The 25,781-nt window shown below is 54.7% G+C and overlaps 1 protein-coding gene and 1 pseudogene across 3 annotated transcripts in view; both read right to left on the reverse strand.

The window, feature by feature from the left end:
- Positions 1-9,854: 9,854 nt before the first annotated feature.
- LOC308615364 (small ribosomal subunit protein uS5-like) lies at positions 9,855-11,760 on the reverse strand (annotated as a pseudogene). The gene is made up of 2 exons: positions 11,678-11,760; positions 9,855-10,843 (listed from the first exon to the last, which is right to left on the reverse strand). The product of its transcript is annotated as a small ribosomal subunit protein uS5-like (transcript).
- A 12,478-nt stretch (positions 11,761-24,238) lies between these two features.
- The window catches only part of GLRX3 (glutaredoxin 3), a 31,614-nt gene continuing 30,071 nt past the window's right edge, over positions 24,239-25,781 (reverse strand). For both annotated transcript variants that reach the window (XM_081231254.1, XM_081231255.1), the window contains one exon: positions 24,239-24,499. In XM_081231254.1, coding sequence (XP_081087380.1) covers positions 24,449-24,499 — 51 coding nt within the window. In that variant the 3' untranslated portion in view covers positions 24,239-24,448. The remainder of the gene's footprint in view (positions 24,500-25,781) is intronic.

Raw genomic sequence — 25,781 nt, forward strand, 5'->3', positions numbered from 1 at the left:
TCGGTTTATTAGGTATATGGCTTGGATCAAGATTCTAAATTCTTTAAGTGTCAGTTTTCTCATCTTTCAAATAAAAACAATACCTCACAGGGTTGTTCTGAGGATTGAATGAGAATTAAATGTATAGAAGACTGAGCACAGTGCTGGCCACACAGAAGCATCTGAATACTCAGCCTAGGTATTTATGTATTTACTACAGTTACAGCTCTATGGCCTGGATTGGGGTGGGAGGTGTCGGTACCTCAGGAAGAATCACTGCCATTTAGTGACATATCAGGACCTGAAGCTCCTCTCCCCCAGAGCAGCCCTGGCCGCACAAGGGCAGGGCCGATCACGTCGCCCATCTGTGCTGATACACCAGAACTTCTCAGGCCCAGTGATGTTCCCTCTAGAAGCTTCCTCCTGCTGCAAACATCTATCACATCTGCGCTGCCCACCCTGATGCAAGATGAGGGGGACCCTGCCTGGAAACCCTGGCTTCCACCCACCGGGCTCAGAACCCCTGCCAGGCGGGGGCGAGTGTGTGGGACCTTCATAAAAACCTCTCCATGAAAATTCGACATTCCCACTCACAGCAAAGTGCCTTCTCAGGTGAACGTGGCTTCTGCACAGAATATTCCCGATGCCTTTTATAAATGTTGCATCTGGCTAGCTGAGTTAATTAACAGAATGAAAATAATGGGAAGGACAAAATGAGCTAAGCCACTCACCATGGCAGTGGCAAGAGGAAAATAAAGCCCCTCAAAATTCTGAGTCAGATAAATCACAGCAAGATCCTTTCTGACCCACCTCCTAGAGAAATGGAAATTAAAAACAAAAATAAACAAATGGAACCTAATGAAACTTAAAAGCTTTTGCACAGCAAAAGAAACCATAAACAAGACGAAAATACAACCCTCAGAATGGGAGAAAATATTTGCACATGAAGCAATTGACAAAGGATTAATCTCCAAAATATATAAGCAGCTCATGCAGCTCAATATCAAAAAAACAAACAACCCAATCCCAAAATGGGCAGAAGACCTAAATAGACATTTCTCCAAAGAAGATATACAGACTGCCAACAAACACATGAAAAGATGCTCAACATCACTAATCATTAGAGAAATGCAAATCAAAACTACAGTGAGGTATCACCTCATGCCGGTCAGAATGGCCATCATCAAAAAATCTACAAATAAATGCTGGAGGGGGTTTGGAGGAAAGGGAACCCTCTTGCACTGTTGGTGGGAATGTAAATTGATACAGCCACTATGGAGAACAGTATGGAGGTTCCTTAAAAAACTACAAATAGAAATACCACATGAGCCAGCAATCCCACTACTGGGCATATACCCTGAGAAAACCACAATTCAAAAAGAGTCACGTACCACAATGTTCATTGCTGCACTGTTTACAATAGCCAGGACATGGAAGCAACCTAAGCGTCCATCGACAGATGAATGGATAAAGATGTGGCACATATATACAATGGAATATTACTCAGCCATAAAAAGAAACGAAATTGAGTTATTTGTAGTGAGGTGGATGGACCTAGAGTCTGTCATACAGAGTGAAGTAAGTCAGAAAGAGAAAAACAAATACCATATGCTAACACATATATATGGATTTTTTTTTTGATGGCCATGAAGAACCTAGGGGCAGGACAGGAATAAAGACACAGACATAGAGAATAAACTTGAGGACACAGGGATGGGGAAGGGTAAGCTGGGACAAAGTGATAGAGTAACGTTGACATATATCCACTACCAAATGTAAAACAGATAGCTAGTGGGAAGCAGCCGCATAGCACTGGGAGATCGGGTTGGTGCTTTGTGACCACCTAGAGGGGTGGGACAGGGAGGGTGGGAGGGAGATCCAAGAGGGAGGCGATATGGGGATATATGTATATGTATAGCTGATTCACTTTGTCAGACAGCAGAAACTAACACAACTGTAAAGCGATTACACTCCAATAAAGATGTTCAGAAAAAGAAACAATTCTGAGTCAGACTTGAGAGGGCCTGTTTATCAGCATCTGATTAAATACCCAGCTCCTTGGGGAAATAAATTCCCATCATTCTCTCCTCAACTAGACAAATAAAGTGTTACTTACGTGTTTTCCCCTTAAAAGTTCTCCTAATGCCTCACACTCAGCTCTGGAAACCAAATGTCCACCTTCAGCAGCTTGACTAGACAGAGACGGACGAGGTTCTAAATTCTTTGTCCTTTTCCTTTTCCACGCCCTCTCCCATGGGTCCCCCTTCCCACCCTCCCTCCGCTGTCCGTGGTGCTGGCGGGGAACTGACAGAAGAGTGTCTGGTGTGCAGCCAAGCTCCTCCCCTGACCAGCTGGGGGACCCCAGGCAGCCGTGGGCTGTGAGCCCCTAACGGGGAAAGTAGGACAAACAAATACCCAGGACCCCTTGTCTCCAGATTGTTCCTGGGGCTCACGTGCCCCTCAGGCTCAGGGAGGCCTGTGGTTGAAGGGAAAGAGCTGGGGTTGGGCTCAGACCCCCGCCCTCTGCCCTGAGCCTCTCCTAACCTCTCTGAACCTGTTCCCTGTCTGCAGAAGTCACGCTTAGCACTCAGTTTTGCCAGGAGAAGTGCATGTAACATACCTGTGGCTCCGAGCCCCTCCTGAAGCCAAGCAGGACCCAGGGGGGCTCCTGGGGACAAAAGCCTTTCTGTGTCCCCTTCCCTAGTTCCAAAGGGCAGGTTCAAACAGTTGCTAATCAGGGAAGGGAGGGGATGTGGAGACCAGGTAGGAGCAGCCAAGAAGCAACAGTGAAGCCTCGGGGCAGGGTCCTGGTTCTCCCTCAAGGGATGCACAGAACAGTATCTCTAAGCTCTTTTGCAGAACTGAGACGCCCACCAAATGGAAGATGTTAACTACTTGATGAAGCGCTCTTCATTCCAGAGAAGGTCACAGTTCACCCACCACCACCTGAAGCCAGAGGATCTCTGGATTGAAGGCCTGTGGGCCCTGCAGGTACCCCGATTCTTACCAGCAACCCCATCCCTTGATTCTGACTCTTCACACACCGCTCCCGGGATGGGACACACAGTTTTGAGGGCATTAGCCCACCATGGTCCCCTCTGCCTGGCAAAGCAATAAAGTTATTCTTTTCTACTGCACCCAAAACTGTCTCTGAGATTCAGTTTGGTGCTGGGATACAGAGGCCAGATTCGGCATCACTATCAAGTCTGTGCACCCCGAGAAGCGGACACTCATCTCGGCCGAGGGTGTGGAAGAGGCCACATCCCACATGCAGACTTGAGCCATGCCCTAGACGCATCCCTAACCCTTGGCTGTTGACAAAGAAAATGTATTAACCCATATTTGATGAGGACACTTCCTTAATTGCCAACTTTGATGCATCTTTCCAATATACTGAAACCCCTAATGAAGACGTGTACGAGATTAACAGATGCAATTAGAAATAGAGTCTTTTTGTTTCATTTGATACAGAATCAGCTTTTTATTGCACAATTTATAACACCTTCACATTTTCAAAGTCAAGGAACACAGAAAGAGGAACTCAGCACGCCAGAGCGTATCACACGTAATTATCTTTGGAGGAAAATAAGAACAAAAGTATGAGATAAATCTCATTGCCTGTTGAATAGTGAAAACCCACAAGAAACAGAAAAATGTCCATAAGTTTGTGTTCACCACAAGCGACTTTCCAAATTGGCTTCATAAAACCTTTGTGACCTTCAAGACTGGTTAAATCTCCTGGCCAGCATTTTCGACATGAAAAAACAGTATTTAAGGAATCTGTACTATTAGAGACTCAGTGGGTTTTTGTAACGTTGGCCACCAAGGTCAGAAAGACGGGCAGCCAGGAGCCCCACACCCGAGCATCTTCATCTGAGGGCAGGCTGGGTCAGGACCCCATGCATGCCCAGTTAGGGGTCTGCAGGGACCCCGAACATGGCCGGGAGCCCAGGACTGTCAACAGGCTGTGTCCATAACAGTGAGGACACCTCCTGCCCTGGCCATCACCCACTGTGGCCAGAGGCATGGAGGACCCTGCTTCCATGAATGAGGCAACGGTCCAGAAAACCACCTGAACCCAGGGCTGGACCTAGGACACTGAGGCTGGACAGACATCCTTTACCAGACGCCAACTCTGATACCGCCTGGCAGGTCCAAACCAGTCACAGCAGCTGAGAGCTGCACCCAAGCATGGGTCTGCCCCTGGGCCTCGTGGTGGGCACCCACCAACCAACACTCAGACCTAGCGGGCACTGAATGACCTCTGCTGTTCAGAGCACCAGGCAGGAGACACAGGGAGGCACGTGAAGAGCCGTGTGTATCAGGCTGCCATCTGCAAGCCCCCTGAGCCCCCAGACAGGGAAGAGCAGGCGGGAGGGAGAGGAGGAGGGGAGGGAGTGGTGGGTGGGCAGGGCTCTCCAGGCTAACACAACCTCGGAGCTTAAAGGAGAAAAACGACGTCCAACTGCTGACTATTCCTTGTGCGATTCCTATAACGAGCATTAAAAACAATCAGTGGGAATTATTTTGACTTTCAGGAAACCCTCTAAAAAGCTGAGGACTTCCTCAGGGGAGGGTCACAGTAAGATTCTTTCATGCATTAAAATCCAATTAAGACCTAGGAACAATGGTCATTCTCAGTCTCAGTTGCAAAGAGGTCAATCATGGAGACTTGGAGAAACCGGAAGGAGGCTAGGTGCTTTCTCTGCAACCATCAGGGACGGGCCTGAGCCACCAGCAAAGCGGAACAATTGGTTATGAAAAATGAGGCTTCGGGGCTCTTCAAGAACCTCAGGAACTTGAAGATTTGGGGGCAAAGGATGCACAACAATATTAACATACTTAATACTTCTGAACTATACACTTAAAATGGTTTAAGAAGATAAAATTTATGCTGTGTGCATGTTACCATGATTTAAATGATAAACCAATTTTTTCAAAAGATTTGGGGCAGGCAGAGGTCAAGCTGACCCTTGTCACTGCCTCACTGTCCCCCTCACCTCCTGAGGTCCGCCGTCTCCCTCACTGGCAGGTGGTAATTCACCCTAGCTGACACAGTACTTTCCTGGGCCACTGCCTGCGGGCTAATGTCCAAGCACCCGGGTGGGACACTGGTGCTTCAATCATCTTCTGCCCCACCCTGGAATGGGTGTCCCCAGCTAAGAGAGGACAAACTTGGTCCCTGGCCACGGGGCCTGCCTGCTCCCTGGGACTCCAAGTGCCCTTCTGCTGGACAGAGCCAGCTCGCCAGTGGCTATTAGGTCTCCGCCAGCATCCAAGAGGTGGTTTTGTAAACTCTCCAGCTCATCTAGGAGGGTCTCGAGGTCACATGGGGCGAGCAGCCCTTTGTGAGGGAGACCTGGGTCCCTCTTGCCATGACCTCGGGCTGGCAGAGGGCAACTCCCAGAGAGGGCTGACCCGACCACAGCCTCCCAGCAGCCAGGGGTATAAACCTTTGCACCCCAAGAGGAGCTGGGGCACATCCCTGCATCTTCTATTAGGACGGCCCTATAACATCACCCACACGAGGAGAGGCTTTGGAGGATGGCCAGAGGGTCCCACCAATCATTCTGCAGGCGTGAACTGGGCCAGCCAAGCTGGGACATGCGGTCCCTAGTTACAGTCCCACCCTGGTATCTGGGGACCTAGAACAAACGCTCATCTGATGCAAACACACTCACTACTCAGGCCTTTCCCTAGCGCCCGTCCTCATCCTCGGCTTCTCCCCACCACAGAGGAGATCAGAGGCTAAGGGTAGGGTGACATGCCCCAGTCCACGGCACACCCGCAGACCCAGATGCTGGCGGTAAAAGCTCTCCGTGCCCACACACTGCAGCTTGACCTGAGATCTAATGCTGGTTTATCATGTACGCTGATGTGTTTCCAGGTTGACTGAGGTCTCAAGGGTCAATGCTAAAGAGAATTTATTATTTCCTATTTTTTTAATTGTGGTAAAATACACAGAACATAAAATTTACCATTTTTAAGTGCACAGTTCAGTATGAAGTACACTTAACAGTGCTGTGTAACCACACTGTAATAGGGAAAGACCTTCGTATCCTATTACAAGTTCATCACTAAAGGGATGTTGCCTGTAAGCTTAAATTATACATAATGGCCCATCTCTGGGGACCCTGCCTCCCAGGTTAGGATCATTAAGCTAAAATACCTTTAACTCACGGGAAACATCCTGACTAGGCCCACCTGCGAAGCCTGCAGGAAGGAAGGAATGAACCCATCCCCTCTGCAGTCTGACCAGAACCAGGCCTCCCCTCCCCCTCTTTAGCATAAAAGAAGCCTGAATTCTAACTTGGGGAAGATGGTTCTTTGGGACAAGAGTCCACCAGCTCCTTGGTCTTCTGGCTTCTGAATAAAGTCACTAACACTTGCACCAACCCTCATCCCTCGATTCACTGGCCTGCCGTGCAGAGTAGTACAAGCTTGGACTCGGTAACATCACTACCATCCAGCTCCAGAACTTTCCCATCCTGCAAACCTGAAACTCTGCCCCCGTTAAACACTAACTCCCCATTCCCCTCCCCCAGGCCCCGGTACCCACCATCTACTTCCTGTCTCTATGCATTTGACTATTTTAGACACTTCACAGAAACAGAATCATCTCGTATTTGTCCTCTCGTGACTGGCTCACTTCACTCAGAACAATGTCCTCAAGGTTCGTCCACGTGGTAGCAGGTGTCAGAACGTCCTTCCTTTTAATACTAAATAATATTCCATTGCATTTAAGCATGTAGATTAAAAAAAAAAACCCAGAAAGCTGTCCTCAGCCGCCAAGGTTGCCTCAAGGCCAGAAGCGTCTGATGGGAGAGGCCGGTCTGTGGGCCAGGCCACAGGCCATGGCAGCTGCGACCTTCAGCTGGATTCTCCTCTTCCTGGGTTGTGAGCTGCCCTGTCCTCTGGGGCCACTCCAAATGTGGCCCTGAGAGCAGTGTTCAAACTAATAAAAGCAAATGGAGCTTCTGATTGCTCCTAATGAAGTTATGGGGCTTCTGATGCTCACTGGAGGAGAAGTTAATTCTGAAAGATGGTGGTCATCTCCTGTTATCCTTTCAAGGGGAATGGAGCGGCTCTGGGGCCCCAGCTGGCACTGCTGATGGGTGGGGGGCTGTAGGCACTTGGCTCTCAATGGCTGGCCCTTCTGCCCACTGCCAGGGCCTGGGACTTCCTCCGGGGGTGAGCTGCCCAGATGCAGAAGGCTGCAAGACACCCACTCAAACAGAAGGCCACTGCTCACAACCCAGGCAGGCACACAAGGGGTAACGAGGGATGCAGCCTAGAGGCAGCCTGGGGGATGCGGGGAGGACTGTCCATTCCTGGCGTTTTTCACATTTCAAAAAGCCCCATAAACCAGGACCCCATGACCCCTGTGGCACACTAAGTGTGAAACCCTTGACTAGAACTATCCATACACATACACTGACCCTGAACTGCACAGCTAACTCAGAATCCCAACCCCACACAGATGCTGCCCCGACCCTATGCGCACCGTTAGTGAAAATGGCTGAGGGTTCAGGACGGGGTCTGGGTGACTCCCCTGCATCAAACCCCTGATGTTCAAGCTAGCTGCCTTTCCGGCTCATCATTTGTGTAGACAAAGCTCTCGGCTACAAGGAGACGGAGCGTTCTGAGGGCAGGCCTGCGCACCCCGTCCTCACTCCACCAATCCACGTGGACATGCTGGAACCAATAATCCCCGTCCCCCAACCTCCAGGCCATCCTGCAGCGCAGGGCAGGGTGTCCAGTTCCTGCCCAGCTCTGCCACCAGCTCCCCGGAAGGCCCTGGACCGGCCGCTCTCCTCCCCTGGGCTCAGTTTCCCCCTACGGACCCTGTCACACCCAAGACCCTCTCCTCTGAGCAGCCCCGTGCACAGACGCTCCCCTTCCCTCAGGCCAGCTCAGGCCACTGGGCGGTGAGTCTGACCAGGAAGGTGGCCCCCCTCCAGGGCTGAGTCAGGACGGGCCACCGCCTTCGCTGGACCCCTTCCCCTCGGCCAGAGGTGGACTCTGGGGCCACGGCTCCAGTCTGGCCAATGTACAGGGAGGCTGCTGTGCACAGGAGAGAGGTTTCCCCTAATGAAAGGACACAGGGGCTTCTCCACCCCCTCTTCCTGCCCAGGGAAGGATGACGACAGCGGCTCTGGGCAGGGTCCCCAGAGATGCAGCGAGCCCCTCAGAGGCAGGAGCATGGCCGCCCTCACATCCCAGGCTGAGAATCATCCCCCCAGGGACACCGTCCTCTGCAGCCGAGAGCGTCCTACCCCGCGCACCACCTGCTCAGAACCCCTGCACTTTCGGCTCAAACCCCGAGCAATTTGGAGGGGCCCCTCCACCTGGGCTGCCCAAGTCTCCCTGCAGAGCTGGCCCCCCGAGGCTCGGCACACACGGCAGCCACCAGGGAGCGAGCGGCCTGTGCTCTGCCCAGCCGGCACCTGCCCGCCCAGGGACCCTCGGACACCTCACCCGCGTGGTGGCACCTGCTCCTCCAGGTGGGACCCCTGCAGGCTGCCCTCTCGGTGAAAGGCAGCTCTTACCCCACCCGACAAAACCCTTTGGCAGCTGCTCTCCGGGACCTGGGTCCCTCCACCCTCAACCCCAGAGCCCCCATTATGGCTTTGCTGCTGTTTGCTCTCCCCGGGAGGCCCCCGCCTGCCCCAAGCGCCCCCCTGGGACCCTCCTCCCTTCCAGCCTACACCTCTCCACCCGCATCCCTTGCTCGGTGCCCAGCACGCTGCCACCCTGCACATGACACCGGGGGACTGGATCCTGAGAGGCCCATCTCAGCACCCCAAGCCCTTGTGTGGGGCCTCCACCACACCCCTTCCAGCCAGCCCCATTTACAGATGAGCAAACCTAGGCAGAAGGCCATCAGTGATGACCAGGGTGGCACAGGTAAGGACTCACCTGTGCAGAGGGTAGCTGGAGATGGGGGGTGGCGTGGGGCTGCCACAGCCAGAGGGAATGGGGGGCAAGTCTCCCAGATTCTAGAAACAACACTGCTTGTCTTTGCTTTGAATCGTAGGAACGTTGGTTCAGAGGCAGGACAGCTCCTCTGTCACTCCTGGGGCCTCCCTGTGGCATGAAGCCCAGATGTCAGGGAAGGAGCCTCCAGGGTCACAGCCCCACTGGGGGCCTCCCGCCCGCCCCGCCCCGCCCCGCCCCAGGAGAGCCTCATGTCCAGGGCCCAGCTGCTCCCACCTCCCTCCATCCCCTCCTTGGGGTCCCACCACCGTCCCAGGAGACGTCCCAGGTTCTTTCAGCTCCCCCAGCCAGGGAGGATCCCGTTTAGGGGGAGGTCTCCTCCCCTCCCCTTCCCTGTCCCCTTTCTCATCCACGCACCCCGGACTCCCCGATCCATCCTTAAAAGAGGGTGAGAGTCCAAGAAACACAGACATTCTCGGAGGCCACTAAAGACAGACACCTGCTGGATGGCGCCGGGAGACACTGAGAGCATAAACACCAGAATCAGCAGCTCAGAACAGCCAGCCACACCGACATGCAAATACCTCGAAATGTGACATCCCTCTGGGCACCTCTGGGCACAATGCAACTAAAACGCGATTAGCGCCAAGTGTCACTGATTTCCACCTTCCAGGGACTGGTAAACCCTTCTGAGGGCACGTGTGACTGTTACAAACCCCTGAAGTCTCACTTCTAAGTGACATCCAAACCGCAGAGCAGAGCGTTTTACAAAGCAAGCAGCAACAACGAAGCCACCAGAGCTCTGGAAGCAGCCGTCAGGAGGAGGGTGGGCCTTCAGGGCCACCTGAGCCACAGTCCAGCAGTCAGAGATGGGAGCGGGTGGCCAGGGTCACCCAGACCACACGACCCAGGGCCCCACCTGGAAGCCGGTCCTGGGGCAGTGTCGCCTCACGTGCAAGTGCAAAACAGCAAGTGCAAGTTAAAGGGTGTTTTAGGAGGAATTCAGCTTTTCTTTATTTTTTTAACCGGCTTCATTTATTTTTCTCATATAAAACAATGTGGTGGCTCCAGCTGTAGCCTGGGTCCTCTGCACGAAAACTCTGCTTTCCATGTGCCTTTACAAGACGGTCAGTGAATTCCTGATAACGGAGACTTGATGAGTACCGACTCTTTCCAGAGATCATGGGTGAGACACCTGTAGGTCTTGGAAATGGCATCAAAGGTGGCCTTGGCAACGTCGCCCAGGGTGGTGGTGCAGCCCCTGGCGGGATGTAGCAGTCGTCAATTCCGGCCATCAGCAGTAGCTTCCTGGGCACAAGGGCTGAGTAGACGCCAGTGCCCCAGGGGCAGAGACGAGGCGCACCAGCACAGAGCCTCAGCGGCCAGTCACCTGGGAAGGGACGGTATGGGGTCTGCCAATCTCATTCCCCCCAGGAGCCTCGCCACACGGGCACGATGGGGAGCTTGGCCAGAATTAGGGCCCCATGGAGGGCAGTGGCTACCTCCTTAGAGCACGTGACACCCAAACCGACATGTCCCTTGTAATCCCCGATGGAAGCGAATGCCTTGAACCTGATCCACTGGCCAGCACGGGTCTGCTTTTGACAAGGCATAATCTTCAAAACCTCGTCCTTGAGGGATGCCCCTGGGAAAAAGTCAATGATCTCAAATTCCTTGATGGGCAGAAGGAGGGGACAGATCTCCTCCAGGGACCCGATCTTCACGCCCTTGACCAGGCGGCCCGGCTTGGTGACAGGGAGCCACTCCTTGTCCTCAGCCTTGCCTCCTCGAGCTCCGAGGCGTCAGCCCCGGCCCTGAGCCCGGCCCCAGTTGCCGCTGCCAAAGCCTCCGAGGAAGCCACCACAGCCTCTCACTCCAGGGGCCCCCGGGGCCTCCGGGCTCTCCCGCAGCACCGGTGTCATCCGCCCTTCGGTGTTTCGACGGAGAAGCGGCGGAATTAGGCTTTTACGTTGTTTATGAAAAGAGCGTGCAGAACGTGTCCCTAACTGGGAAAAAGCACGCACCCAGTGTATCTTGTTTCTACCTAAACCTGTGATGCATCGTCTACATCAAAGTGATGACACCGAAATGCTCTCACAATGTTCTACAACTCGGACCTCAGTGAGAACCGTGAGGTGTTTATAGGAACTTGACCTTGGCAGGCATCTCTGTGGGAGAGATTTGTCACAGTGCACCCAGGTGTGCCCTGCGACCCCAGATGGAATTTCCTTCCCCACCTCCAGATGGAGGATAAGAGAGAACACAGTTCTCAGAGAGCTCCAAGGGCTGCTTCTAGCAAGAAAACAACAGACAAACTCCTATTAGCCAAAACTTTATTACATTTTCTGTTTGGAGCTATATTTGAAATCAATTATTCACATTCCTGCACAGGCAGCCAAACATGTCCCCAGCAACTTGTCAATAGCCGTTTGCCTCGGTCACTGTGTTGACCCTGGTGCTGAGGGACAAGGATGCCTGCTGCGCGGGGCTTAAAAGAGGGAGTGAGCACCTGGCACCTTCGCAGGTGATGCTTCCCGGCTTCCACTCGGCTCAGTAACACACAACACTTAGAAGGTCTCTCCCCATTGCTGGGGTTTGTGGAGAAGCTGGTAGCGTCGTTATCCCTTTCCCTGTTTTATGTCGAGGGTCTCAGCCATAAGCACTAAAAGGAATCAGTTCCCAGTTCTTATTTCCTAATAAAAAAAAGATTCTCCCAGCTCACACCACTTCTCTGTGCTGGGAGAAGGAAGCTCCATCAAACCCGACTGATTCCAGCCGACACAGAGGATTCGGGGCGGACGGGGTTGTAGGGGCCCGGGGGCCTCCCCCGACATCAGGGCCCATGGGCCCCTCCATTTGGGAAGGGGAGGCTTGGTCAGCGTTGGCTGGAGCCCAGCCCACACCAGGCCACCACTGTCGGGAAGGCAGAGCCCAGATGCCCTGAGCCTCCAGTGGGATGGACGGGCCGGCCTGATGCTGCCCTGGCCCAAGTCAGACAAGTTGGCGCTTGGTGCCCCCCTGCGGCCTGCTGTGTCCACGGGGCCTCATAGGATCCTGTCATGGAGATCGTGCTCCCAGTAACACTCTGCAGCTGAGGGGGTGTGCGAGCATCCTCGGGGCTCCTGTGGGCAGCAGAGCTGGACCACGCGCTGTCCGGGGCTGCGGGCCCCAGGCTGGAGCGCCTGCCCGGGCCCACATCTGGACGCAGGTGCTGACTCCGCAAGACACGCCCCGGGGTTGTAGGCGGGCATGCTAAAGAGACGTGTCGAGAATGGGATGAATCTTCCCACACACGTGCACTTGTACATGCACGGGCATGTGGACATGCACGTGTGCACAACGCACACCCGCACACGCCTGCACACGTGCGCACACGCACACACAGGCCTCTCTCCCCAGGCGCTGCCTGGGACAGCAGGCCCGTCGTCGCCTGCAGCTCAGCCGCCCGGGGTCGGGGGCGTGGACCCCAGCTCTGCTCCGTCCCTGCAGCCCAGCCCCTCCCAGCGCACCTCTGCAGCCCCCACTAAGACGCAGAGTCTCCCCCTGCCCCTGGAACCCGGGCTGGCTTTGCAGCTGCAGAGGAAAGGACAGGGCACCAGCGCCAGCCTGAGCTCTGCACGTGTCCACCCACTGTCTTGGACCCTGTGACCGCTGCGAGGACAGGCCCAGGCCGGCCGGGGGGTGGGGGGGAGATGAGGGGCCCGCTGGGGGTCAGCTGAGCCGGGAAGGCGCACCCCGCCTGTGGGAGAGCCCCCGACACCCCCCCCCCACCGCAGAGGCACCCAAGGGCCCAGAGGCACTGAGTGCGGGGGCGGGGAGGGGTGCGCTGCAGCTAGGGCGGCCACAGCGCCGGCGGGAGGTGAGAGCAGCGAGCGCGCCCAGCAAGGAGGAGCCCCACCGGGAGGCCGCGCCGCCCGGCTCCCCCGCCCTGCAAACCAGAGCCCCGGTGCGATGATCAGGTCAGGGCCGCCCGTCCAGGTGCCGCTTTGCAACAGGAGGGCCGAGGAGACCACACACGGGCCTGCTGAGGATCACACGGCTAAGGAGGCCCTGCAACACTCCTCCCCCTCCGACGCCCCCTCCCGGCAGGGAGGCAGCCGGCAGGGGTCCTGACTCTGATGCACGACACACCCTTGGCCCAGGGTGGCTGTGAGGACCGCCGCCTGGGGCCTCCCCTGTGACCTGGGCTCACACCTAAACATGGCCTTTACCTCTTCCGTCACCCCGTCCACAGCCGCGTCCGGCCCGCCTGCACCTGGACTCCCGCCGCAGCCTCCTCGAGGCCAGCCTCCCCGGCACGGTTCCCCCTGCCTCCCCTCCCAGGCCAGGCTTCGTCGAGCAGAGTGTTTGTTCCCATCACCACCGCCCGGGGGCCTGCTGGGGCTCCCTGTCCCGCTGCGGGTCGAGGTCCGGCCCCACACTTACGACAGGGGAGCCTTCAGCCGCTGCGCTGACTCCCCGAGCAGCCGAGGGACCCACGTGGATGCCAGATGCAGACAAGCAGGACGAGCCTCGTGCCTCCGTGGAGGAAGGGAAGCCCGGGGAGAGAAGGGGGAGGACGCTGGTGGGGGGAGTGGGCGCCACTCCAGCAAAGGTACAGGGGCAGGGGGCTGACTCCGGGACCCCCGTCTCCTTCCTGTCCCATCCTGTGGGCAAGAGCAGGGGCAAAGGAGGGCCAGAGAGAGCCCCAGCCCGCCGGGCAGCTTGGAGTCAGGAGCCGCATCCGGCACCATCACCAAGAGCCCATTGGCTGAGCCATGGAGGTGGAGGGTCAGGAGACGAGCGGAGAACCGGGGAGTGGCAGGGATCTGGTTAGAAAAGTTCTCACTGGCCAGGTGGGGGGACGGAGGCAGCTGGGGCCACAGAAGAGCAGCAGGGGGGAGGCTTGTGGTGGATGGGCTGTTCTGTGTCCTGACAGTGGAGCTGGGTACATGAGTTTACACGTGTGGTAAAGCTGCAGAGAACTAGACACACATGTGCCCACACGCACACACATGCATGCACAGGGGGCACGCGCGAGGACGCACACGAGGGCACACAGACTGGTGGGATCTGATGGAGGTCGGGGACAGTGTCGCTGCTGTCAATACCCTGCACGGCGCTCCCTGGGGGAAACCAGGTGAGGGTAGCCAGGACTCCTCTGTTATTTCTTACAACTGCATGTGAGCCTACAATTATCTCAAGTTTTGTCAAAGTCCCGCTGGCTGGCACTCGGAGAAGAGGCTAGAAGGAGGCGGGACCCCATGAGGGATGAGCAGATGGGGGCACATCGGGACCTGCTGGGGGTCGGGGGCCGCAGGAGGGGGTGACCTGGAGAAGCGAGGGTGGGATGGCTGCTGGGGCTTCAAAGGGAAGAAAGAGAGGAACCAGTTCCCCCAGGTGCCCCCCAAACAGACAGCAGAGGCTCAGATGGAAAGGAACCAAACTTATAACTCTGACAGGTCGTTTGAGTTTGGGAACGAGGCTAGTTTGCCAAAATGATTCTTCCCTCTTTAATTAAAATCCTTTATTAACTGCCAAACTAATACCTTCCCCCAAGACAGACAAGATAATGAGCCCACATCCTTCTGCCCAGGTGGGCAGCCGTCCAAGCAGGCGGGGTGGACTCAGGAGAGGGGCCAGGCCACCATAGACCCGCCTCACTGGGCTGTGGGCATGGCCCAAACCCAGGGTAGGGGTCCCATCTGGGGCAGAAATCACATCTAACCAGACAGGTTCTGGATGCCAAGGCATGTCTGGCCTGCGCCCCAGGAGCCCTGGCTGTGACCACAGGGAGAAGGGGCAGGTACGGCCACCCTGCCACGGGGGCACCACGGGGACAGTGACTGTCCACCAGCCTGGTTCAGGCCCTGGATATCAGCCCTAAATTCATTTTCTTTTCACTTCATTTGAAACATTCCAAACAGACAAGAATAGGGACCCATATAACAAAAGCCATGTACAGACCACCGGCGTTACCCAATGTGAAACCATACCCCCTCCTACCCTTTAAGTATAAAATAAATACCGGTATCGTGACTCCATGCTGATATGAATATGTTATTGGAAAAAATAAATAAATGGGAAAAAGAGACAAATCTCCCAAAAGTTCCATGTAGAAGAACCCCAAGTAGTTAAGATACTCTCCCTAACGATGTCCCTTAAGTGTGGGCCGTGCAGAGTGACTTCCTCCCAGAGGACACCATGAACAGGGGGAAAACAACGACCTGACAGGGGAAGCACCTAACAGAGAGACCCCAGGCAGGTGGTCAAGGTCACCATCAGCAGTCATAAGTCATGTGGCAAGTGTGGCCCATACCCTGGGTAGGACGTGATGAGAAGGGCGCTTTCCTCTGTGGGTTTCTTCCCCGAAAACCACTGTGCCCCTGTCTAATCACGACAAAAACCTCAGCTGAATCCCAACAGAGACACATCTTACAAAACGCCTGACCGGTACTCTTCAAACTGCCAAGTGTACAGAACACAAGGAGAGTCTGAGAAGCTGCCCCAGCTGGGAGGAGCCTCGGGAGACACTACCCCTAAGTGTCATGTGGGGTCCTGGGTAGGACCCTGGGACAGAAAAAGGACATCAGGCAAAAACCACGGAAATCTCAATGAAGTATGGACTTTAGCTCAGGATAATGTACCGATATTGGTTCATTAATTATAGCAAATCAGCCATACTGGCATAAGTTGTTAATAATATGGGAAACAGGGCGTTGAGGGGGATATGGAACCCTCTGGACTTTGTACCCCATTTTTCTGTAAATCTAAAACTAGTCTAAAAACTCAAGTCTATTAGTTTTTTTAAAAAACTAACCCCTGATTGTCCCCACTGTCCCCCAAGGTCCCTCAGCTCCTCCTCTGGAGGACACTGAAGGTTTACTGGGGCTAAAAAACAAAAGACTCAGGAGGGGAAGCTGGCCCCAAAGAGGCCAGAGGCCTGTGTGTGCTGAGGCCAGGGCGGACCTGTCTTTGCGTCCGGAGCACCAGGCACGGTCCCTTCTGCGCACGGGGAGGGGCGCGCGGGGACACCCGCTCAGGAAGAGCGGGGCTCGATCCTCACCCCCGGGAGTCGACAGGATCACCCGGGTGGGCTGCGAGATGCACGCAAGCGCGATGGGGGTGACGGCTGCTGCTCCCCGCTGGCAGCGAGGCCATGAGGGGTCGCAGGAGTCCCCCCTCGCAGAACCGCAGACACCGGGGCGCGGGCTCCGCACCACATCCGGGCCCCTCAAGGACCGGGCAGGGCGGAGGTCTCGGGGTGCCCGCCCCGCTGGGGTCCCCTGCTCCCCAGATACTGCCGCAAGGGCCACAGCGGCCTCCGAGGGCCCAGATGCCCGGAGGGGCCCCGAAGGGCCGCCTTGCCACGGGGACAGCGGGGGTGGGGAGCGCCCCGAGCCAGGCTCTGGGTCCCAGTCCCGACTCCCTCGGCACCGGGGCCTCCGTGTCCCGGGCGGGAAAATGAGGCCCACGGTCGGGCCGAGGGCGGAACCTGAACGCGGGTAACGGGGCCAAGAGGCACCTGCATAGGTGCGCCGGGCACGCTCCAGGCAAGTTTCCGCCTTCTGCTTCCTCCCCCCGCGCGCGCACACGGCAGGACGCGCACTCCGGGATCCGCGGGCCGGCCCCCGCGCGCTCCCCGGTCCTCGCGCGCCCCCTGGCGCCCGGCGGCCGCCCCTGCAGGCGGTACGGGCCGGCCGCCAGCGCGGTGAGCGGCGCCCTCGCGTGGACACGCGCCGTCTCCGCCCGCTCGGAGGCCCGCGGCCCGCGTGGAGGCCACTCCGTGGCTGGCCGCGCGCTAAGTCCGAGCGGACCTCTACAATCCAGCAGGGGCCGGAGAACGAGCGCACCGGCCTGGGCCGTTCTGCATTCGACAGAACTGACGCTTGAGAACCCCTGGGGGACCTCTTTCCGTTTATGACAGCCGTGGGGGGTGGAAAGCTCAGCATCACGCGTGGCCCTGGGCGTCGCCTGCCGTCACCTGGCCCTGTGGCTGGGGGCAGAGGGGCGGCCCTGCAGGTCCCACGACCGCGGCAAACGGGGGGACCCAGCCAGGTAGGGCTGGCCACCGGCTCCGACCTCTGGTTCCGGGGCTGGTATCTGGGCGCGTCCTCCACAGCAGTGCGGCCTCCGGCCAAGGCTCAGGGGCTGCACGTCTCCCGGGGCGAGGCGACCCCGCGCCAGCGTAGACGCGCCCAGGCCGGCCCTTCCCGAAAGGGGGCGCACCGGGACCCACCCCTCCAGAAGCGGGGGCGCACCGGGACTTACCTCTACAGAAGCGGGGTGCACTGGGGTCGACCCCTCCAGAAAGTTGCGCGCAGGGCAGGAGGGGAGGACGCGGAGCCTGCGCAGCCCCTCCCCGCACGTGCCCGGCGCGCCCCTCCCCCAGCCCGGCCCCGAGGCCGCACACCTGCTCCCGGGGTGGCGCCGGCCGGGCCTGCGCACGTCCTGCCTGGCACCCGGGCCCTCGCGGAGGGCGAGGGAAACCGAGGGTGGGGAGAGAGGGGCCGGCCGGGCGGGCGATCTGCAGCCACCCAGAACAGCCCTCCAAGGGCTGACCCCGCTCAATTCAAATGCAGTCCTCTGGGTCATTAGCAGGGTGTATTTGTCATGCTAAGAGGACAGCTCACATTCTAACGTTTCGTTCGCTTTAGAACTTCATTGTTTGCACAGAGGGTGAGAGGCTTGCTCCGTGAGCTCCGGGCTGTCCCCCAGGATGCCCCGGGGTGACAGCAACCACCCGGGACCCACGGGGCGGGAAGGGGCTCGCCCCGAGCAGAGGGGCTGCCCTGCCGACCGCACCGAGTGGCTGCTGTCCTCCACCGCAGCCAGAGAACAGCGCTTGCTGAGAATGACCATTCGCCGCGTCCAGAAGGTGCAGGGATTGGGAGCTCAACCACCCCCTTAGGCGAGTGACGTCGGAAAATTTCTGAACCTGTTCCCCCCACGCCAAAAACGGCACCTGTGACACCCACTGTGCTTGGGTCCTTGGCAGTTTCTACCTAACAAGCACTGGGCTGCCAGCAGAGCCTGGCCTTCAGCAGAGGGCAGCTCCCGAGATCGTCAGTCTTCTCCCCGCCCCACCTCCTGCACCAGCCCTCTGCCCCATTAGGGCCAGCTGGGGCCCCATCCACCAGCCAGCCCTCCACCCTGTGCTCAGTGCCCTCTGACCACCGGGAACTTGAATGGCCTCCCTCCAAATCACCAGGGAAGGAGCTCTGGAGCCAGGTGACCCAGGGCCAAATCCCAGCTCCACCTGGTACTGTGTGACCTGGAGCAGGTGGCTTAGACCTCTCTGTGCTCAGTTTCCCCATCTATAAAATGGGGTCAATAATGCCCACCTTATAGGTTGTTGTGAGAAGTAAGCGATTCACTGTGTCAAATATATAGGACAGTACTTGACACGTCATCAGCACCAGGTAGGTAGGTGTTGCTGTTGTTATACCACATGACTAACACAGGAATGCATGAAGAGCAAGGACTCAGGACACTGACTGTGTTGAGGGTAATGTGCACGTTTCCCTAGTGAACAGTTCTAGTCAAGTTCAAAGAGAAGACTCATTACGGGACAGCAGTTACACTAAGTGGCTCTTCAACAGGACCTCTAGGAAAGAACGGGGTCAGGGCTGGACCTCCCCACCCCCACCGTCCCCCCTCAGACCACACCCCCAAGGCTTCATAGGCCTGCACAGTGCCGCTGGCAGGGCCCTCACTCAGGGAACCCACGCCGTTCAACATTCCGCTGTCACCTTGAAATGCATCACTGTATCTTTGGACTTGTGTTTGCTAGGTGAAGTCTAAGGGGACAACGTGCGTGCCCACCTGTCCCCCGCCACCCGCTCACACACAGCACGGAGTCCCAGTGCCCCTGTGCATGGGAGGTCCCTGAGCCTCAGGGCAAGTCCAGGTGAGCCTGTTACACCTATGAGCCCGCAGCAGGGAGCCCGCAGCCCTGAGAGGCCATGCTTTCCCTTCAAACCACAACTTCCTTCGTACACAGAAAGAAGGCAACAGCGTTCCAAGAGCCACGCGTGGCCAGGAACCCTGTCTGTCCCTCTGGCCGGTATCCCTCGTGCTGGCCAACCACTCACGGTGAACTGACGGGAGGCAAAGATGGTACCCAGCCCCCCCCACCCCCCCCACCCCGGGCCCTTCCTCCTGCATCAGCCAGGGCAGTGTTGAGAGAATGCGCGCCCACCAAGAAGGGGAATGAAGGAAAGGCAGAGTTTTGTGCAGCATTTCCAGCGTCTGTTAACACAATACGCGCGCACGCCCAAACTGTAAAACTGTCATTCCACATCCCCCGTGTACAGGTAAATGCTCTTGTATGTGCAGTTAAAGTTGTCATCGCACAATACAAAGAAAGGCGGACTCCTGCTAATAATTTAAATTTTTAATTTTTCTTTACTAGGGCATTAAACAGCAAAACGTTAAAACCATGACATAGAGAATGTGGAAGAAAAAAGCTTTATGTTTTAGCACCTCTCAGGGCACTTTTTTGCTGCTCTATGAACAAAGGGCCAGAGTTTTCATTTTGCACTGGGCCCAGCACTCAGGCCCCACCGAGGTGATGCAGGAGGCTGCTTCCCAGGAGAGGGAAGTGCCCTGAGGAGCACTCTTCCGGAACAGGGCACACGTAGGGAACAGAGGGAGGGGACGGCCGACACCGAGCCCGGCACAGAGCCCGGCGCTGTGCCCGTGAGCCGCCTGCTCGGCTGCTCCCCCTCCAGAGCCTGACAGCCAGACCCACACACCCTGCCCAGCAGGACGCGATGACGCTGGAGTGAGACCCTCAGGACACACGAGGGACAAGTGCCCCGGACTGTGTCAGTCCTGGCCAGATCTCCACTGTGGGCCCAGAAACAGCTGGGGCCTCTTCCCTGCCTGCACCAGCGGCCAGATGGCCTGGAACCTTCCTCTAGAGGGAGGAGGGAGGGAGGGAGGGGCTCTCTGAGGGCATCCAAGCTCCTATCTGTCATCATGGTCCTTTTTTAAAACACAAAACACAGAGCAATAGCATAAAAAACTATGTAAACGCCCGTCAAAATACCAAGCTTCTCTTCTTCCTGAATAGACTCCATATCCAGGTTCCAGGCCTGGGTTTGAAGGCTGGCTGTACTTGGTTCCTGGAGACAGGAACCCTAACCCCCTAACTCCAGGCCACGTGGCAGGCATCCCCCGGGCGACCCCACAAAGGGTCAGGCTCTCCCTCTAGAGGTTCATACGGGAAAAACTTATAACTTAAAAAAAAAAACGCGTTGTTTTAGGAGATGGTTAAAAATTATCTACAAATGATAACCATCTAGATGAAGGTGGGGGAGCACATGAAAGGCCTTTTTGATCGTAAGGGCTGAGTCCTGGCACCTCATTTTTACACAGCCACGGTACTCCTGACGGATTTCGGAAGCCCAAGACCTCTGGCTGCAGCCGTCGTGCCACGATGCCCAAAGCACAGTGCCCAGGGCTGGAGTTGGTGCCCCTCCTGGCTCAGGCCCCCGCGGCTAGCCCCCTGCGAAGTAACTTAGATGCACCGGAGTCTTCCTCGAGGGATGCCGCGGCCTCAGCGAGGCGGCGCATGGGGAGCCCGGGCACACACCCGACACACGCCCTCCCCGTTGGGCCCGAATGCCCCGAAGCCGGCCGAACTCACGTCTTCCGGATCTGAATGCCTGTGAACATCAGACAAAGCCCCTAAGCATTCTGAAACCAGAATGGGGTTACTAACTATAAAACCCTGTCTTTGAAATTACCCATTTTGGTGAATGAGGCACCAACTTCTATCCATTCCTACAACTCAACGTCTGAAATGGGGTACAAAAAAATGAATTTATCTGCAAAGAACCAAATTACTTTTACTTCGGAAAAAAATGTGTGAATTGTGGTAACAAGTACCTATTGTCACGTTAAGAAAACTGACTTTAATTAAAACCTAAATCGAAAATCATGCTTCATATTTCAGTCTTAAGCCTTGAACTTCTGATTTGGCCACGGGATAGGTCTTATTTTTGTAATTCCCTCCAATGAGGCAGGTAATGATCACCTGCATCAAGTCATTCAAATGTATTACAGCTGTTTCAGAGGTCAATTAAACTTCTTAGCATGATTAGAAACGTAGCTTTCTTTAAAAGTAAGTTAATACAATGAGATTTTCTAATTATAAACATATGCTTCCTATTTTAAAAAATTTGTCTCTATCTCAAACTCATGAGGAGGTTTTTTGTGAAGTTTGCAAATGGAAAATCATTTTTTTCTTCCTTCTTGAGCACGTTAATGATCAGTCAAGATGGACAGCCTGAAGTTCCTGACCGAGGCCAAGAACAGCACGGCTGCCCTGCAAGGCTCAGCTGTCCCACAGCATGACACAAGGTCCCCGTCATCACCAGGGCAAGGCCAACCCCCCCATCCTTTTATGTTCCAAGGGCCATTTACATTGTTTTAGCAAGTCTCAACACACTTACCTCCTAGGCCTTCTTCAAATCAATCCTTGGACTACAAAGTAACAGGTGGTAAGAAAGAGGAAGGATGAACTGCCCTCCCCAGTGCTCAGGAGAGGGACAGACTTCAGCCAGAGCCCAGAGTCCCAGCCAGTCACCCGGCATTTCCCATTACAGGTACAAAGGCAACTTAATTCCATACACCGTGACGGGGTGGCTGCGTGGAGGAGGCGAGCCTCAGGTCTAGGGAGTCATATAATCCCGGACGGAAATCTCAGCCCAAGCCTGCAGCTGAGCCTTTGCGCTAAAACTCACTTATCTCCCTAAGTTCCTCATCCAAATTCCCAACTTCTTTCATTGGTTTTATTTTTTTTTTTCCACTTCTGGTTACAAAGCAAAATCAGAGTTTTTTGGGTTTTTTGTTTTGCCTTTTTTAGTCCCTTCCTGCAAGCTATTTCCCCAAGTGGATACCAATTCCCGAAAAACCCTTCCCTCGCAAGGAAGTTGCCTCCAGGCTCGACACACGAGTCGGGGAGCTGCCTGCTTCCTCAGTGAGCCCTCCCGGTTCCTATGGAACAATCACCTTCTTGAAGGGCGACCTGGAGGTTAAAAGACGAAGTCGTAATGGCAGCCAGTGCCAGCATCCCCAGCACCCCGCACGGTGACCTGCCGCTCCCCAGCCCCAGGCCCACCATGAGCCCCATGTCACAAGCGAACTCAAGCACAGGGAACCACGTAGGCGAGGAGCTGGCAGGGCTGGGCTGTGCAGAGGCCCCCAGCTCCCCAGCAGACAACAGCGCTTCCCAGCCCTTCTAGCCACACACACGCCCCTCCTCCCCCAAACCACACAAACCCGATGACACCCTCACACAGCCCCGGCCCCGTCTGCTCCCAACAAAGCTCAAACCTGCAGCATCCAAATGACACCCTGTCACCTTCCCTGCCAACGGTCTCTCGGGTGCTGAGAACTACTCTGTCTCCAGGATTTGTGGATCCCAGAGAAGATTACAGTTTTGACAGAATGTTATGACTAGGACAGGCTTGCTGGTTAGGAAATCTGATCGGGGATTACCTGTGGAATGTGAAATTCCACCAGGCACGAGAATCACCTGCCTTACTCCTACAATATACCCAGAAAAGTCAATGAGGAATGGCTATCAGTTTGCATGGAGGCCTCTTGGCCTTCCCAACATCTAGCTGGAAACACCTGCAAAACAGAAATCTGCACCACTGTCACTCCAACATACCTAGAGCCAAAAACTAACAGAATTCAAGAGGACAACCTCACGTTCAACACAGGGACAACTCCCCAAAAACTCTGAACACTCATCCCAACTCAAACCGTGATGCTCAACCAAGCATGATACCGTCAAAGTTCTTCATCATGCAAGAGTCACCTGAAGGAAGAGAAGGCTGTCCTAAAATGCACGTAGCATCTTACATTATCAGAGCAACACCTTTGGCCAGAAGGGTGGTTCCCAAATTGGAGGTCGGTGTGTTTCTTAAAAGTTATATATTTTGTTTATCTGAATGTGCAAGAGGGAAAAAAAAAAACAAAACCTAGTAAAGATACTGTTGTGATAGCAAAGACACTGTTGCTTGGGATAAGGTGAGGTTAAAATGTGACTTAGGAGAAAATATACCAGGGCAGGTAGCACTCGTGGAGAGAGCAGAGATCACGAAAGCGGCGTGCAGACGGTTTAGGTTTAGGATAAAAGCACACAAGGAAATTAGGGACCCCTCTGTGAGCCACACACATCCCTGAAGCCAAGGGCTTAATAAAATTTCAGTCAAAATTCCATTTCCATCTGCATTTTAAAGGTTTGCTTATACAGTTTTCATTTTAAGTGGAAAAACGTAGTTCATAGACTAATGCCCAGAAGAGACCCACCTGATTACACACAGTGGCAGGAATATCCACCATGATGGGTGTCCTCCTCCCGGCAGGAAGCAAGGCCACGTCCACCTTTATGATCTCGTGCAGATGTCTCTGTAACACACACCAGGGTATCAGCTCCCTCCTCTCCACACAACCAAAAAGCAGAGAAATGGCCTGTCGCTCAAGAGACAGGAAAAGCCAGCGCCCTAGTGAAGGGCTAACCTGCATTTCCTCCCGTTTCTCTTACCTAAATTGCTGGCCTCTGCACCCCTTTCCTTACAACCACCAGACAGTTTTCAGATGGACAGGCTGGGAAAACTCAACGAGGCTAACATGTGCCACGGGTACCAGAAAAGTCTAAGAACCATGACAGTGGATTCAACTGTCTGTTTAAGGCATGCGCAGCTCAGGCCTACTGGAGCAACTGTTTTTCCAATACGTTGGATTCAGGATCAAAAATACTACTGAAATTTTCATGGAATTCTCGATGTTCTCCACATACTTAAGGGCTAAATCAATACTTTCAATACAATGATTAAAGTAAGTTGTGATGTGTAACGCACAACTCGACAACACCATTCTGCTCTCTGCCAGGCTACCATCCTTGTACAAGTTACGAAAGAAGCCTTGCTGACACACCCACTGAGAAGTCACCTTCCTCTCAAACGTTTCTTGGTACTACGCTGCTGGGGCTTCTGAGACGGGTCCTCCATCTGCAGACGCCTGACGCTGCCCCTGCGACTTCACCAGGGCCCAGCTCAGTGATGCTGCCAGAACAAGGTCTGCAGCGGAATTTTCTGAGCTGTAAAGAGATCTCCGGCCAGTGAGGGGAGCCACTGGTCTGGTCTATGAGTGGCTCTAAATACTGCTGTGGTTCAGACTCTCACAGCTCTCCACTCTCTGAAGACTGTCTATTTCTTAACTGCTTCAAGATGCCCACATATGATGAAAAAGAGATGAAAAGTGGGTTAATTACAGTAACTACATGTCTAACACCACTGTAAAGACACACTTTTTTACACAACTATTTTTAACTGAACGTGAAGGTGTTTATTGCATTCTATTTTTGGTGGAAAAACGTCACATACGTTTATTTAGCACAACCTTGTGAAACACACACAGCGTGCCTGGGGCCGAGCACCTTCCACTCCTAGTCCCCTGCTGAGGACGAAATCATGAACTGCTCCACCGGAGTGAAGGCCTTCTTGCAGTAGCTGGGCACCAAGTCTAACGTTTATTAATTCTCTCCTTTCAGTATAGGCAGCAACTCACCATTTTCTTTCAGTTCCTAAAAATAAAAAAGGAAACAATAATATCATGCATACATATATATAAAAAATGGAAACATCTAAACAAAGAAAGATTGCATCTATATCAGAGAACCCAAAGAAACACCTTACTGGATGAAAACTCCAGTCCACCAACACACTTGAACAAAGGATCATGCCATAAAAACTGGGTACAGGGGCCTCCCTGGTGGCGCAGTGGTTGAGAGTCCGCCTGCCGATGCAGGGGATACGGGTTCGTGCCCCGGTCTGGGAGGATCCCATATGCCGCGGAGCGGCTGGGCCCGTGAGCCATGGCCGCTGAGCCTGCGCGTCCGGAGCCTGTGCTCCGCAACGGGAGAGGCCACAACAGTGAGAGGCCTGCATACCGCAAAAAAAAAAAAAAAAAAAAAAAAAAAAAAAAAAAACCGGGTACACTATCACAGTACAAAATTCAAGTTAAAAGGCATTCTGAAACGAACACCAACAGATTTTTTAGCATTAGCGAATACAGCAATGAGAGCAACACGACGAAGCTTCCTATTTAAACAACAGCAATAAACAGGGAAAATGAACTTTGAGTGACTGAAAAAAGAAACACTGTGATATTAAGGTCCACTCAGATACAATGCACATGACACCTGCGGCCCTACAGGTGGTAAACAGGCTTCACTATTTCAAACCAAACTTGGAAAAGCCATGGTACTAGTACGTAAATGTAAAGGCCAGAAACCATTAAAGAGATGAAGTAATTCAGAAAATTTTTTGTGCCTATCTTTCAGATCTAAAATATGGAATACAGCCATCAAGTTTAAAACATGACCATGGAGGATAAATAAGATTTTCTAGTTTAAGGTAAACACTTAATTTGGTAGAACATTTCAGGTTCTTCCTAAGCTGCATGAACATCAATGAATAAAACCACTAAAATCCACTCGCACTGCTCTCTGGATTGAACCCAAACAGGCATGATCCTATCACACAAACTCAGACAGCAAGGTCTTGGGATCTTCTACCCATTTAACAAGCAGACGTCCAGCTACGCCAAGAGGCCAAGCAGGGCCTCTCAGAGCACACAACTCAGAAGCAGCAGGCCACGCGGCAAGGTGGGTGGGCCGGGCGGCCCTCGGGTGGAATCTGGCCACGGCTCCCTGGCTGCGACAGGGCACACAGCTCCCCGAACTTCTGTCCCTTTCCTACCCCGCTGGAGGATGAGACGTGGCGGCCTACACGAAGAGCCAGAGGGGCCTGCCTGGCGTGGCACAGGCCTTCAGACGCCGCTGTGACTGCGAGCCAGTGGGTTAA

Source organism: Mesoplodon bidens (assembly GCF_964165515.1).
Source record: "Mesoplodon bidens genome assembly, chromosome: 1".
Lineage (NCBI taxonomy): Eukaryota > Metazoa > Chordata > Mammalia > Artiodactyla > Ziphiidae > Mesoplodon > Mesoplodon bidens.